This window comes from Panicum virgatum, chromosome 1N (assembly GCF_016808335.1).
Source record: "Panicum virgatum strain AP13 chromosome 1N, P.virgatum_v5, whole genome shotgun sequence".
Lineage (NCBI taxonomy): Eukaryota > Viridiplantae > Streptophyta > Magnoliopsida > Poales > Poaceae > Panicum > Panicum virgatum.
The window spans coordinates 60,774,531-60,790,834 of record NC_053145.1 but is presented as its reverse complement, the minus strand read 5'-3'; the positions used below and the strand labels follow the sequence as shown (position 1 = coordinate 60,790,834).

Sequence of the window (16,304 nt, the reverse complement as noted above, 5' to 3'; positions counted from 1 at the left end):
TGAGCGGGTTCTGTACTCCTTGATAGACGGCGTGTGCTATCTGAATGGATTATAACGCCTCGTATTGTACTTCTGTTTAATCACTGGTTGGGAAGAGTTGGACTGAAGCAGCACATATAGAGAGCTGATGGGGGGTTGTAGCAAAAGAAGGGTTGCTGCTCTGATGGGGAGCCTATGGACGGGGTTTACTGTTTTGGCCGTGTTTGGATAGGGCTGAAAAAAATTTCGCGAATTTTTTTTGCTCCTTTGACCACTAATTTAGAGTATCAAATAAAATCTAATTACAAAATTACCTCCACAATCCCCCGTGTAAATCGCGAGACGAATCTAATGAGTCATTTGACCGCGTGATTAGAGAATGGTTACTATAGTCTTATTGTAGCAAATCATTAATTAATTATAGTCATTAGATTCGTTTCGAAAAGTTACATCCGTCTCTGAAAAAATTTTATAAATAAATTTTATTTAATATTCTATGCGGACATTCGTCTTGTAATTTTGATTTGACATTTAACCAAACACGGCGGGTTGCCAGTGTCCAGTAGTTCTACTTTGCCGTCGATTTTTTGGTAGAAAAATCAACTAGCTCCCAGTTAAGAAAACATGGGCACGCGCATTGGAGTTCATTAAATATTTCCCAGTCATCTGTTTCTAGTAAGATCTGGTTGACTAATAACGTGACTTACCATGTCGGGGTTATTGTCCGTGCAAGTCCGCTCGCTCAGAAAGTCAGAATCCACTGCACCTCAGCTTCAAAAAAAAAAAAAACTGCACGTCCTGCCCGCACGGGGGCGCCGGATGTTGTAACCGAGGTTGATTAGTGGGTTTACATACTGGATTTGCTTTAGGTCGTGAGGTCGCACTATTTTCCTACGCAGATTCTGCAAAATCCCGTGTCGCGCTGGGTCTCGACTTCTACGATTGTTCATTAGTTCATGCGACATACGCCGCCTTTGCTAACGTCTTCCTCGCTTCTTCTGTCTGTATCATACCTGCGCACCACTGTATGAGAGCGTGACAGCGTGTGGTACGAAAGATGTAGGGTAATTTTGCTCCTGAACACTCTACAATGCTAGTTTTTGCTGGTGGACACTACTTAATTTTGTCTTTACTCATGGACACTCTTCAAGCATGCATATTTGCTATAACACATTTTAGTCATTATAATAATCATTTTTAAAAAGAAAGTGGGAGAAAAGCTGCAAAATGACCAAATTACCCCTGACTTCAACCCATCCAAACTCGAGCCCCCCACCCCCTCACCTCCACCCGTCCGCCGCCCGCCCCCCACCCCCACCCCTTCTGCCGCGTCAGAGGCAGGGGCCGACGCGCCGCCTCCTCCCCTCCGGCGGTCGCCCCCCACCCCCACCAGCTCGATCTGGTGCTTGGGCGGCGTCGGCGCCGGGGCACCCTGGGACAGGTTCGCCGATGCGCTGGAGCATCTGATGGTGCCGGCCCCGAAGGACCTCGGGCCGCGGTGGCCTCTGGCGGAGACGCGGGAAGAGGAGGCGGAGGTAGGGAAGGGGAAGGATGCGAGCGTTGCTGCCGCGGTGGCGGAGCTCGTGGCCGCCATGGCTCTGGGTCCGCGTGAAGGTGTGTGGTGGCGCGTGGCCGCGGGGCCGCCTCCTCCCCTCCGGCGATCGCCCCCCACCCCCACTAGTCCGCTGCCTCGTCAGGGCTGGGGTCAACACGCCGCCTGCACCCATTCGGCGGCCGTCCCCCCCCCCACCCCCACCCGTCCACCGCCTTCGTCAGGGCAGGGGCCGACGCGCCGCCTGCACCAGTCCGGCGGCCGCCCCCCACCCCCACCAGTTCCGCTGCTCGTTAGGGACACAGGAGCCCGCGTCGCCGCCGCCTACAAAAGGCCCCCCGACCGGCGCTGCCTCTTGCGGCAGAAGGGCCCGCGACCGCCGCCGCCAGGAGAACATTGCGGTGCGTGGCATGCGGGTGCTGGGCGAGCGCTAGCGTGCAGGGGGGAGGAGCACGGAGCAGCTGGTTGGCGGCCAGTCGGGTGCCCTGTCTGACCAGGATCACGGCAGTGTGGTGCCCTGGTGGCTCGTGGCCGGCGAGCTCTGCTCGCGGGGACAAAGAAACAGGGGAGAGAGAGAGTAGAGTGAAAGAGAGAGGGAAGTCAAATAACACTGCATGGGGTATTTTGGTCATTTTACTCGTTTTCTCTCCTCTAAACCATGAAATCATTATTTTAATGACTAAAATGTCTTGTAGCAAATATACATACTTAAAGAGTGTCCATGAGCAAAGACAAGATTGAGTAGTGTCCACCAGCAAAAATCAACATTGTAGAGTGTCCGGGAGCAAAATATCCAAAGATGTGCGAGTACCTGTGCCACTGCCCACCACTGCGCAGCTTACGGGCGGGAACTACTGCCTCCGTCCCTAAATAATTATCGTTCTCGCTTCCGGAGAAATAATTTTGATTAATTTTATATAAAAAAATATTAATACCATTAGATTGATTTTTAATCTATTTTTTAATAAATCTATTTAAAAATACAAATATTCAATATATTTTTAACAAATTAAATCAAACTTGTGGCACGTACATTCAAAACGAAAATAAGAGAGAGGGAGTAATCCGCTGTCAGCCTTTCGCTCCAGCGTTTTGCCTGCATGAGATGACTGCTGGTCATGCTGAGTACGGAGCACCACAGTGAAGCATGTCGGAGAGGCCGCGCTAATAAATGCAAAAACGTGGCAGACGCCGCGCGTTTTCCCCCCGTCCGTGACTTCCTCAAGTCACAAACCGTAATAACTACACAAAGGTCCTGTTTAGGCTGTCCACAATGGCAAGAGCAAGAGCAAATTTGCTTTTGCCTCGTTTCCCATGCCCTCTCTGTCTACAGTGCCAAACAGTGCATCTATAGTGCCAAACAGTGCATCTACAGTGTCAAACAGTAGATTTACTCCTCCATTTCCTCCTATCACTGTGGACGGTCTTAGTCCCACCAAAAATCCCGTAAAAAAAACACCACATCATATTTCGACACATGCATGGAGTACTAAATGAAGTCTATTTATAAAACTTTTTATATGGATGTGCTATAAATCGCGAGACGAATCTAATGAGCCTACTTAATCCATGATTTGCAACAGTGATGCTACAGTACCATTCATTAATTATTGATTAATCATGGATTCATTAGCACTAAATGAAGTCTATTTATAAAACTTTTTATATGGATGTGCTATAAATCGCGAGACGAATCTAATGAGCCTACTTAATCCATGATTTGCAACAGTGATGCTACAGTACCATTCATTAATTATTGATTAATCATGGATTCATTAGCATCATTAGATTCATCTCGCGATTTACAATCCATCTGTAAAAAAAATTTATTAATAGACTTCATTTAGTACTTCAAATTAATCGGATTCATTTGAAAAAAAATTGCAACGGAAATGAACAGGCCAAAATCTACTCATGGATTCACGAAACAATAAATATGCAAAGCCCGGCAGCACGAGATAAATATGCATTCATTTCAACCCTGGAAATTCGATGCACTTGCAACCATCACATCTGCCCACTGCTCCCACAGTCCCACGTGCTACCCTTTTCGCATGCGAGGACTTCTTCCCCCCACCCGCATGCCAATTGCTTCATCATGGACCGGTAAGCAAATCCCCAGACGGCGAGGCCCATGCACTCCCTCCTCGTGGCCGGCGAGAACTCGAGATCCCCATGGCCATCAGGTACACACCCTTCTTTTCCTAATGAGCTAATTTTCTCAATGCCATTAAAATTTTAGTCAATCCTTTGAATGACATTGACCCCACATGTCATAGACACAAAAAAAAATCCCTTCAATGTCATTCAGTGACATTCAAGAGATTAGCGAAAATTTCAATGGCATGCAAGATCACAACAGGCCACTTGCAGGTGCGGTTCTAGAAAGCTCCCTCCGGTAAATGACCGAGAAGAAACATCCCTGGGTCATTACGAACGAGTAGATAAACAAGTGGTGCCGCAACATTGTCAGCGTGTGCGCGCGTGTGTGGGTGTGATCCTCGCTGGCTGCATTGCGATTTTGCGAGCCCTGCCGGCCCGTGACTAATCAATCACTCTTGCCGGGGTAAGATCACACCAGCAGAAAAGGGCAAAAAAAAACGCTGCGCTGTCGATGTTAGATAACTAGCCAATTTTCCAAATATTACTAGCAATTTCATGACATAAATGAGTGATAATGTGTGAATAAGATATGTGCATGTGTTCATGTTATTTTTACTAATAAGTATGAACAAAAAGTTAAACCAGAATAGGTTTAGAGTGTATCCCAAGGCGGGACCAGTGCCGGAGGCACCGGTTGTGCCGTTACCAGTTAGAATAGACATGTTATTCGACTGGCCTTGCCTGAAGTAGCCGAACGATGTCGATGCAGGAAGAGGTTCGCAGTGCAGTCCCACGAACGGTCACCAGGAAGCAGACGAAGTAGTCGTTCGTTCACGCCGGGAAGTAGTCGATCAGGGAGCGAGTAGTCGATCAGGGAGCGAGCAGTCGCGTCAAGACGCTCCCCAAAAACCTGATTGCCCGCGTCCCGTGCAGGACCTTCGGCGAGCAGAGGTTCCGGAGGCCTGCTCTCACTAGAGCTGTGCGCGCAGCACTAGCGATGGGAACGGCAGAAAATAGCAGAGTGAGAAGGGAGGGGTCTGCTAAGCAGGAGTACCTGGATCAAGTGTTGAAGTGTGTGTAGATGAGAGGAGGAAGTGGTGGTTTCTCGCTAGAGCTGTGCGCGCAGCACTAGCGATGGGAACGGCAGAAAACAGTAGAGTGAGAAGGGAGGGGTCTGCTAAGCAGGAGTGCCTGGATCAAGTGCTGAAGTGTGTGTAGATGAGAGGAGGAAGTGGTGGTTTATACAGGGAACATCAAAACGTTCCTCTCATCTCAGCGCACCGCACCGCCCGGCCGGCCGTGCTTCGCCACGGCCTCGGCCCGGCTCGGCGAGGCGAGCGAGCGCGCGTGTGGTTCACCGACCTCCTCTTACCGGCTTCACAAGTGGTGTACACGAAGTCCACCTTTTAAGTCGGTTGAGATCCTCCTCAAATCTCGGTACGAAATTAAACAATTGATTCTCTAGCATTTAATAGTAGACTTTAAATTTTTTTATTGTATTGATTAGAATAAATGAGTCAAGCCCATAATTCCAAACAGTCGAATCACGAAACGAAGAGGGGCGGAGTTGAACACAATGATAGGGAGCGGTACGGGCGTACGGCGACGCAGCTTTGCGTACAGGTCAAAAGCACCCCGCGTCCCCGCCACGGCGCCACCCCCCTCCTGCGGCCTGCCTGCTCTGTGGTCTGCTCTGTTCGGTTCACCCCACTCCCGTCGGAACAAGACACGGTAAAGCGAAAAACAACGCCTCTTCTGGCAGCACCTACTCCTGAGTCCTGAGTGCTGACCGCCGCAGGAAAGGGGAGTGTGCGCTTCCAGTCCCAGATGCGAAAGGGGAGTGTGCACTCTCTGCTCCCAGTGCGGCAGTGCCCAACAAGCCCCGCTGCAACCACGCCATCGCGCCGGGACACACAACCCAGCAGCCAGCCGGTGAAAAGGCCGCCTCTTCCTTCACGCATAATCCACCGCGCCACGTTCCCAACGCCCGGAGAGAAACCCAGGACGCGGGCGCAGCGGACCGGACGCCACAGCGGAAAACGGAAGCGGCGGAAACGGGGATCGTGAACGGGAGACCCTCACAATGTGATCAAACTCGCCCGAGGATCCGACGAAAAACTGGGCTCGCTCCGCCGTTTCTTCCGCGGCAGCGCGGCGTGGCGACCTGCTGGGTCTGGTTGTGGCTTCGACGCTTCGTGCCGCGCTGGCCGCCGAGGCGAGCGCGGAGGCGGCAGCCGGCAAGGCCCACCCGACACCCCCACCGCGCCGCGGAAGGGGAAAGCAGGGCAGGAGAGATTCGCACGGCTCGCTCCCGCACACACGCAAAAGAACGCCCGCATAAATGCGGTTTTGGAGCCGTGCGGGCGGGGCGTGAACAGGGTTTACAATCCCGATCGGTCCGGTCAAACCGCCGCCCTCCAGTAGCGGTTTACCGGACCGGTTTGACCGGAAACTGATGGAAACCGGTTGAATTCAAATCCAAATTCAAAATCGCAAGTGTAAACGGTTCCGACCGGTATACCGACCGGTTTGACCGATTTACTGGCCGGTTTGACTGATTTACCGGTGTTTTAACTAAAAAATCCGACGGTATAAAAATGGTTCTCCGGTTTGACCGGTTCACCGGTTGCCATATGTGGTGGGTCCTAATGGGCCGGCCCATTTTTTTCTTTTTCTTTTTTGATTTAACTTCAAATCCCCGCAAACTACTAAATGAACGATTTTTTGAGAAAATTTGACACAAATATTCGCCGCACCTTGAAGTATTTTTAGGAATTTTTAGGAATTTTTTTATTTTTTGAAATCAAATTTGAATTTTGAAATTAGGCTGATTTGGTACCGGCCCAAATCAAAACCGGGCCGGACCGGTCGGATCGGTTCCCACCGGTTTGGTTAACCCTGGGCGTGAACGCTGAACTGTCCTCCCGCAGCGGCAGCGGCAGCGGCAGCGGCCCGGCCCGGGGAGGACGGGGCGGCGATGAGCATGGTTTCAAATCCCGTTCGAAATCCGGCGGAAACCAGATTTTTTTCCCGTTACCGGAACTAGGCGAGATTGGAAACCGTCAGAAAATCCGACAGATTTCGTTAGGATTTTTGAAAATTCAATAAAAAATTATAAAAAATTGGGAGAAAATCTTATAAAAAACTAGAGTATGTACACGCTCCATTTCTATAAGCAAAGTTCAAAAATAATGATGTTTGCGCATTCAAATTTTGATTTTCGTCAGAACACGCCAAACCATCCACCATGTACCTCTCTCTGTACTCATTTTCACCCTCAAGTAACTCTCTCTCTCTACTCATTTTCACCCTACAGAGCTCTCGTGACTTACTTTCCCCACTCCTGCTCGCGTCCTGGGCTGAGGCCGACTGGGCAAGGGGCTCTGCCGGTGATGGAGAGGTGGGATCCGGCGTCCGCTTGCCGGTAGCCGTCCGGGAGCAGCGCATCCCGTCGGTGGACTGGCCGGCCGGCTGCTGTCCCGGCCAGGCGACGGGAGCCGCTGCAATCGCGCCGAGAAGCTCTGCTCCTGGGCGAGAACCGACGTTTTCCGGTGGTTTGTGCTGTGTAGTATATGAAAAGGTGATTTCCTCTCCGATTTCTTGTTTGATTGAAATCTTAATCCTGATCCGGCTACCAGCGGGCATCCTGTTGCTGCCGCCTTCCGTTTCCTTGCAAATGCAAGGTGGATTTGATTAGTAGTACCATCTACCATGTGCTAGTACTCAATTAGATTAGATTAATAGTACCATGAGTGCTTGAAATCCTAGAAGTGGGTGATGCTCGGACCAAGTTGAACTGAATATAATATTATCATTGTGCACGTCGATGTCTCCAAATCTCTAAGGCTCCTGTAGTAATTGCTTTCTTTGCCCGTGAACTTGACAAGATAAAGGAGAGAAAGAGGGAAAGGGAGCGACAAAGGCATAGAAGCACAGCGGCAGCTAGAACTCAGTACGTTGACCTAGAAAATGAGGACAATGATCCTGAATTACAAGCTGCCATCCATCAATCAAGGGAGGAGTATGAGTTCAGAGAAAGAGCTGGTGCACGATACGAGAGGGGTGGTGACTCTGGATCGGGCCAAGCGGGACCGCTCCCTAGGATGTTAAGAAGGAGTCAGACACAAGTGCCAGAGCGGGTAAAGGACTACCATCTTGCTTCTAGCTCTGGACCACGCCAACAAAGGATAGATACGGGTCCTTGGACCAGCAAGGGGAGGAATGCAAAGCAAATTCTTGGGAGGGCATGGGCGAAGGCATGCCATGCCATTGGTATACCTGGTAGGAAAGTAGATGACCCGTACTTTAGGGCGGCCATCATAGAGACGCAGAAACAAGGTATGTTGTGTGTGGATACGTGTGGATATACATGTCATATGATACAACAGTTGTGTTTCTATGGTACTTAGTTGTTGTCAATTTCTTGCTTTATAATAGGTACAGGGATCGCAATACCAATTGGAAGGGACATTGATGGAGAAAGGGAGATCCAATGGACCACCCACTCTGGATGAGGATTATGATTACAGTGACTCTCCAATCCCTAGTCAGATGTTCACCTCCCTAGCGCGTGATGGTGATGAATCACCATTGGATGTTACTGCTTGGGCAGAGAAGAATATAGGCGACACCCATCTTGGAAAGAGAAAGTCTAAAGTTGCCCCGGCTCAAAAACAAAGAAAAAAAGGTAGAAGAAATGACGAAGAGGAAGAGGAAGAAATTAGAAGTGAGGACACTACGCCTGAGCCTACGGGTGATGACTACAATGAAAATGACAATGATGACGACGATGACGACGACACCGATGATGGTGGCAGCGGTGGTGGTGAGACAGCCGGAGGGACTAGTGCGGTTGGAGGGAGCAGCGGTGGCCATTCAGGTGGAAGGCCTATTAGATTTACTGGAGAGAGCCATTTCACACATGCCACACAGGATGAAGACCATGGAGCACCCACTTCACAGAGACAGACTAGAAGCTACCGAAGACAATCCACAACCCATGAATATGATAGCTCTAGCTCTCTTAGCTCCACCAGTAGCTACCCTGCCGTACCATCATACCCATATCCATACCCACAGCCATACCCATACCCACAGTCGTATCCATACCCTCCACCAGATCCATACGCACAACCATATGACCCTCGGCTGCACTCATTGCATATCATGTATGACTATCTGTCTGGGGCACATCATCAGTACAAGGAGGCTGAATGAACTATTTCAATTCGTGTGATGTCATGGTATGAATCTTGTATGGACAAATAAATATTAGAACTTGTATGCCATATTTCTATCCATGAACTTGTATTGTAATATGTACTAAATATATTGTATGGAATGCACTTCGGACTTCTATTAATATGGTCGATTTGGTTTGACCAATTGCTTTAGGTATTCAATTTGCACTGAAATGCTGCCAAAATTTTCATTGTTCGTACTAACTATGCAATGCTATGTCCATTATATACATTAAAACACTATATATGTATTCAAAATATCTTACGCCATATCAATTGTTCAAATAGAGTCATTTCTATGCAAAATTTGGCTTCACTGCACCTGTTTTTTTAATTCCCGGTCGCTGTGACCGGTTTCCTGGTCAGACTACACTGGTTCCCGGTCGGGAAAACCGGGTTCCCGTTTTTTGAATTTGAAGTGCCATCCCGTCCGGTTTCTGGCGGTTTTCATCGGGAACCGGCCGGTTTCCCGTTCCCGACTCAGGCGGGAAAGCAGCTCCCGACGGAAACGTAAACCCCGACGAGTCGTCGTCGACGACGACGCGGACGCGCCCTGACAAAACAACCGCCCCCTCCCAGAGTCCCAGTCCCTGCGGTGGCCCCCGCTCCGCTCCGCTGCAGCGCCCGAGCGCTCGCTTTTTTGACCGCGTCCGCCTCGCCCTCTGGCCCTGTTGGTAAACCATCACATCAAGTTTACACAAAAAGACGAACGTCCGCATGGAGTACTAAATGAAGTCTATTTGCAAAACCTTTTCAGAGATGAGTGTAACTTTCCGAGACGAATCTAATGACGGTAATTAATCGATGATTCGCTACAGTGATGCTACAGTAACCATCCCCGAATCACGCGGTCAAAGGCCTCATTAGATTCGTCTCGCGATTTACACGGGGGTTGTGGAGGTGGTTTTGTAATTAGACTTCATTTGATACTCTAAATTAACGGTCAAAGCGTGCTACAGTAATTCCACGCAAAAAACCAAACACGGCCTCTGCTAGACTGCTACTACGGTCCTACCGCTACGGCTCTACACCCCCTGTCGACTCCTCCCTCTGATCCAGTGCCACCACTACAATACTCTACTCCACCTCCACGGCTGCGCGCTACCACCACCACTCGCGCACCACGCCACCGCTGCTCCCCGGGCTCGCATTGCGGCCTGCGAGGGGGAAGGAAGGGAGCGGTGTTGCCCCCTCCCCCCCTTGTGTGTCCTGCGTGTGATCTCGGAGGCGCGGCGGGATGGCCGGGGGAGGAGGAGGCGGCGGGGCGGCGCCGAAGCAGGACGACCTCACGCCGCACCCCGTCAAGGACCAGCTCCCGGGGGTCTCCTACTGCATCACCAGCCCTCCGCCGTGGCGTGAGTCTCCCTCTCCCACCTCGCTTCCTTCCCGGCGATACGAGTGCTTTACCGTTCGGTTGCCTTGCCGCCTCAGCTGGCGCACGTCGCTGGTGCGGGGCAACGGACTCCGTGCCGCGGGGGAGCGCGCAATTTCGACGGGGTTTGTTCGGTCCCGGCCGGTAGGGAAGGTGGTTGCGAACTTGCGATAGCGATAGCGATGCGCTGCTGCCACGGGATGTCGCAGTTCCGCGCGTCGTTGTCGAGGGTTCGTGGTCGTCGCGTCGGTGCGGTGTGGTCTTCGCACATCGACCCCGCGTCCGCCTCATTTGGTTCGTCCAGTGGCGAGTGGGTTTTGCGAGATCTGCCTGAGCTTACCCCGTCTCAATCCCATCCTAATATACTTCTGAAAAGCAGTTCGCCTTTCCGTCTCGCTTCTCTAGTTGTTTAATCAGATGCTCGTGATTCTGCAAAACCCTTGACTCCTGTTGTTGTTAGTTGCGTATGTCCGCCAAATGGACTTTCAAAGGAATCATCAAAGGGAGGGGTTTTTGTTGTTGCTCTTGATGCTCAAGTTTCACACAGCTCCCGAATCTGCCATCCCAGTTCGCTGTTACATTGATTGATGGCCATGGTATATTCCTGAGATTGAGACTTCTCGGTTGTGTGGATGGAATATTCAGGAAACCTAGTGCTGGTTTAGAGTTCTATGGGGTAATTTTGGTGTTAATTAACTCTGGCGTTGACTCTTTTTCAGTCCTAGGCACATGCCCCCCCAGCCTTTTTTTGTTACTCTTCAGTGGCTAATCCATCTTTAGTTCGTGCGCAAAATATGGTACATCATTGGTATACACTACAGACAGTGGCTACGAGCCAGCTCCCAACCTGACTTGCCATATGGATATGTCGTTGTCACTTAGAGTTGCATTGATTCTCTGTATTATTGAGTTGGGGCTTTCTGCGGTTTTGCATGAACTGACGCATTGGTCTATACAGCATGCTAACGAACGCGTTGTCGTGATGTTGCAGATGTAACGCTTGATTTGGCCGTGTCGCTGTAAAATCCCACTGTCATCTTTTTATGGCATGTAGTTTTATGGCATATTGCTACAATTTTGTATCTACTGCTTGAGTTTGCCCCCTCCATGGCTGGAGGGAGTGAAAGACACCGGCATTTTTGAAAAAAAAAAGATCCCTTTGTTGCATACCATAACATCCTCTGTATTTTTTTTATTCACTGCTTTAACCTTGATGTCATATACTCTGTTGGATTAGCTTCATGCTCTTTACAAACATAGTTGGCGTGGTATACCTATGATGTCGTCATGCCACGCTTGTGCTATTGATATGATATTATTTGAGGAACTTTTTGCTCTAACTCGATACTTTGGGGTTGTCTGCATTGCAGCTGAGGCCATTCTTCTTGGGTTCCAGCATTATCTGGTCATGCTGGGTACCACTGTGATCATCCCAACAGCACTAGTTCCACAAATGGGAGGAAACAATGTGAGATTGCAAACTTAGTTATTCGTGTTGCGGTGGTCTTAAGCCATCAATCCAGTACTAACAGTCCCTTCTTATGTTAGGAGGACAAAGCAGTGGTTATCCAGACATTGCTGTTCGTGGCAGGGATCAACACCCTCCTGCAGAGTTTCTTTGGTACCAGGCTGCCTGCAGTGATTGGCGGGTCATACACTTTTGTGCTGCCTACCATCTCAATCATCCTTGCTGGACGTTATGCCAATGAACCTAATCCACACACTGTATGTTGAAAGTGCTACAATCTACTTGCTTTCTGATCTTAGCTGTGTAGACCTGGACCTGATGCTTCCTGTTATTCTGTGAAGAAATTTCTCCGCATCATGCGTGGAACACAAGGTGCCTTGATTGTTGCTTCGGCCTTACAGATTATAGTTGGCTTCAGTGGCCTTTGGCGTAATGTTGCCAGGTAGGAAGGTGTACAAATTAGTGATTGTATTTCTAATTTCAGTATCTGCTTCAGATGTACTCAAGCAAGAAAGAATCTTGCAGGAGATGTGTTACTCTTGTCTCACATGAGGTTGTGTACTTGTATGTACTGGTTTTGTTTCAGGTATCTGAGTCCTCTTTCAGCTGCTCCTTTAGTGGCTTTAGTTGGCTTTGGACTCTATGAGCTAGGTTTTCCCTCGGTAAGATTTGATAATTGTGTTTGCATTTAGTATTCATTCAAGGATATGGCTTATGCTTGAACAATAAATACCCAGGTTGCCAAGTGTGTTGAGATTGGTCTTCCTGAACTTATTCTACTGGTGATCTTTGCAATGGTATGATTAGATTTCTATACTGGTGATTGTTTGCTAGTACTTTTTGTGTCATCCAACTGCAATTTTGCTTTCTGTTCAATATTTGCAGTACCTGCCACACACTGTGCACATGCTGAAGTCTATCTTCGACCGGTTTGCTGTCCTGTTCACTATTCCCATTGTGTGGCTCTACGCATATCTTCTCACTGTTGGAGGAGCATACAGGAATGCACCACCAAAGACTCAATTCCATTGCCGCACTGACCGTTCTGGATTAATTGGTGGTGCACCCTGGTACTGTTTGCATTTCTTTATACAACTTTCCATTTTCTTACCATGCTTGCTGTTAAAATGTGTGTTAGTTCCCAACTTTTTCACAAATGAAATGACAGGATAAGAGTGCCATATCCCTTTCAGTGGGGCGCTCCAACTTTTGATGCGGGTGAAGCATTTGCGATGATGGCTGCATCATTTGTTGCTCTCGTGGAGGTTTGGCTCCATGTTCATAGAAGAATCAAATTTTCCTCCACATTATTGCAATATGTAGGGTTTGTATGGTGATATAATAATAGTTTCACTTAACTGACGTACTCTTATGTCTGTAGTCTACTGGGGCATTCATTGCTGTTTCTAGGTACGCTAGTGCCACACCAATCCCACCCTCTGTTCTCAGCCGTGGTATTGGCTGGCAGGTAAATGTTATTTTTCCGTCCACCACTTGTTCAAATTGTACTATATAATTGCAAATTTGAACTCACTTAGACCATGTCATTGTTCATGCTTTAGGGCATTGGTATTCTTCTGGACGGGCTGTTTGGGACTGGAAATGGGTCTTCTGTATCAGTGTAAGCACCATACAGTTCTTTTTTTAAGGAATGCATCTCATTTCCATTTTGATTGGGGAATAGATCTATTTTGGTTTTGATACTACAATTATTTCCTTTTCTGCAGTGAAAATGCTGGTCTGCTAGCTTTGACACGTGTTGGTAGCCGAAGGGTAATTCAGATATCAGCTGGTTTCATGATATTCTTTTCTATTCTGGGTGAGTTTTCTTTTCATGAAATTGGTCTGATTTTGTTTGCCCCACAAGCCTGCTATAATATTAGTTATTGGATAGGGACCGTCCTTTTTGTTCTTTGTGAGGTTCTTAAGATGGTGGTGGTGCATATTATATAGATAGTTGATTGTGCTCATTTGGAAGTTTCAAGACCAGGTCTCCACATGAGGTCTAGAACTAGGTCTGTCTATAGGAGATATCTTGCAGTAGTTTTGGAAGAAACCGAACCGTGATGAACGATTTTTCATAATGTAAGCTTCTATTTGACCCCCAAAGTTGAAAACTTGTGCTTAAATGTTTTCTTTAAAGGGATTTAATGGGACCATTGTTATTAAAAGGCAATTGTCTTTGTCTTTTATTTACTGTGATAAACCAGTCAGTAACTTGTGTAGCGCTGACTTCTTAGATGGCCTATGACACTATCTGCCATCTATAACTATTAAATGGGCATGAATGGGCCTGTCCGTGATAGGTCATGATTTTAAAAAACTAGAAGGTGTGACTCAACAGTAACTTTATGCATTATGATGGCTAATTGATATAGTTGTGAATATGTGCATGTTGTACTACAATGGACACCCATATTAGTAAATGTAAAGCACAAGTATTAATAACAAATGTATTGAATCCAAAAGGAGAATTATATCAAACTATTTTGAAAATGCAATGTGCAGTTTTGTTAATTCATTCTTGTTATGTGTGTGGTTCACTCAGTAATTGTCACCAAAGATGTTTACATTACTTCATTGGTACTTGACCCTTTTCTTTTGGAGGAATCTACTTAACCTAGAGTCTGCATTTCGATTTTGCATGCTCTGGCCACTTGAGAACATAAATACTTACATTATACGAATGGGTCATTTTGACTACCCAGGCAAATTTGGAGCTGTGTTCGCATCAATACCTGCACCCATCTTTGCAGCTCTGTACTGTATCTTCTTTGCTTATGCTGGTGAGTTGAGATCTCCAGCCTTATGTTTGTTGTTTTATTTTCAATTATAATGATTGGTGCATCACATATATGTGTAATTGTGATCAACTGTGTTGGTAATCTGCCAACAGGTTCTGCTGGGCTTGGCTTCCTTCAGTTCTGTAATCTCAACAGCTTTAGGACCAAGTTCATCCTTGGGTTCTCAGTTTTCATGGGCCTTTCAGTTCCTCAATACTTCAACGAGTACACATCTGTTGCTGGATATGGTCCTGTTCACACACATTCAAGATGGGTATGCAACAGCACAACCTTTTTACATATCTTAGCTGTTATATGGAGGGGAACTAATCATTGTCTCGTCTAATCTTACAGTTCAATGACATGATAAATGTGTTATTCTCGTCCAAGGCATTTGTTGCTGGCTTTGTTGCATATCTACTGGACAACACTATTCACAGGCACGAAAGTTCTGTCAGAAAAGACCGAGGATACCATTGGTGGGATAAATTCCGTTCTTACAGGACTGACACAAGAAGTGAAGAGTTCTACTCCCTGCCATTCAACCTGAACAAGTTCTTCCCATCAGTCTGAGCTTGCTTTGGTTAATGAGAGATACTGTGTTACTCCGAACTGTCTATCCCCCCAATTCTCTGGCAGTGGCACTGTTGATCTGGATTGTCCTGGTATATGGAATTATGCTCCTAAAAGATGCAAAATCCTACGGCACAAACAAAAGTTTCAGTGGTGCACTGCTATTGTCTTCTTTGCCCAGTTGCTGTTGTATATTTCATACTCTATTTTGGTGCCAAAAGTAGGAAATTTTGGTTACCCCTTTGCAGTTGAGAATGTCATGTTAGTGTTAGACAGTTCATTATTCATGTTATTGTAAAATCTCATCCACAAACGGGTCAACGGATCGACAATGTCATTGTAGTGCACTATGCTAATATTGTAGGAATCCACCACTGAATCTTCGGTAATGCTAACTTTGGTGGTTACTGATCTTTGCTACATAGCAACTGGTTCCAGCGTAGCCTTGTCGATGGAGTTGTGATCGGGTTCTAGTGCGCGCAGTGTAAGAACAGGGGGAGCGGATTCCTGGACCGTGGGGGATAGATGCCGCTGACGTCATCCAGCTGAGAACACACCCGGTGTTACAAACTTTAGTTACAATTAAATTTGTGCATAAAAAATGTATCCAGAAATATAAATGGATAGAGCATAGAAGCATATATCATCATGCAAAATTTTAGGTTGAACAAAATTTGTGCTAAGAGGAAACAACAGTGCCAGCGGCGACCTAGCTTGCCGTTCATACGGCCGGCGGCGGCGGCGGCGGCCTAGCTTGCCGTTCAATGCCACGGCTCTCCTGCCGGAGTACGGACTCCGAAGCACACCGAGCGGCGAACCGTGGACGGGGCCGGCAAGCGACCGAGCAACGGTCCCTGCAAGGGTGGGAAGGGTCTCCGATCCTTGGCGTTGACAACTACAAGGGTCCGGCGGCACCTCCCTTTAGGCCTTTAGGCTGTCCACAATGGCAAGAGCAAGAGCAAATTTGCTCTTGCCTCGTTTCTCACGCCTTCTCTGTCTACAGTGCCAAACATTGCATCTATAGTGCCAAACAGTAGATTTACTCCTCCATTTCCTCCTATCGCTGTTGGCGGTCTTACTGCCAATCTGGCCGCACTCGGGGAACACGCCTGTCTTGTGCCCTCGCCGCGGATGAAGCCGGGGGCCGCACCGTCAATAAAAACCGACGTTCCTACGTGCAGAAGGTCAGGAACAGGAGGCCTCCGTCGTGTTCCTTCCAAGCCCACCACCCGGC

General features: G+C 48.0%; 2 protein-coding genes across 2 annotated transcripts; both read left to right on the top strand.

Moving 5' to 3' along the window:
• The first annotated feature begins 6,777 nt into the window (after window positions 1–6,777).
• LOC120657210 (nucleoprotein TPR-like) lies at window positions 6,778–8,996 on the top strand. The gene is made up of 2 exons (XM_039935483.1): window positions 6,778–7,214; window positions 8,072–8,996. The coding sequence occupies exons 1-2, from the start codon at window positions 6,882–6,884 to the stop codon at window positions 8,849–8,851; spliced, it is 1,113 nt and encodes a 370-aa protein (XP_039791417.1). The 5' UTR covers window positions 6,778–6,881; the 3' UTR covers window positions 8,852–8,996.
• Window positions 8,997–9,930: 934 nt separating this feature from the next.
• Window positions 9,931–15,481, top strand: LOC120657209 (nucleobase-ascorbate transporter 6-like). Its single transcript, XM_039935482.1, has 14 exons — window positions 9,931–10,229; window positions 11,617–11,714; window positions 11,795–11,971; window positions 12,056–12,156; window positions 12,301–12,376; window positions 12,452–12,511; window positions 12,600–12,784; window positions 12,883–12,979; window positions 13,096–13,182; window positions 13,277–13,335; window positions 13,442–13,533; window positions 14,423–14,500; window positions 14,611–14,771; window positions 14,852–15,481. The coding sequence occupies exons 1-14, from the start codon at window positions 10,112–10,114 to the stop codon at window positions 15,068–15,070; spliced, it is 1,608 nt and encodes a 535-aa protein (XP_039791416.1). The 5' UTR covers window positions 9,931–10,111; the 3' UTR covers window positions 15,071–15,481.
• Window positions 15,482–16,304: the final 823 nt, after the last annotated feature.

Coding starts and splice junctions, on each gene's coding strand:
- LOC120657209 (XM_039935482.1), top strand. CDS start 10,112: ATGGCCGGGGGAGGAGGAGGCGGCGGGGCGGCGCCGAAGCAGGACGAC. Junction 11,715..11,794: donor CACAAATGGGAGGAAACAAT/GTGAGATTGCAA, acceptor TTCTTATGTTAG/GAGGACAAAGCAGTGGTTAT. Junction 12,157..12,300: donor CTTTGGCGTAATGTTGCCAG/GTAGGAAGGTGT, acceptor GTTTTGTTTCAG/GTATCTGAGTCCTCTTTCAG.
- LOC120657210 (XM_039935483.1), top strand. CDS start 6,882: ATGTACCTCTCTCTGTACTCATTTTCACCCTCAAGTAACTCTCTCTCT. Junction 7,215..8,071: donor GCTGTGTAGTATATGAAAAG/GTGATTTCCTCT, acceptor GCTTTATAATAG/GTACAGGGATCGCAATACCA.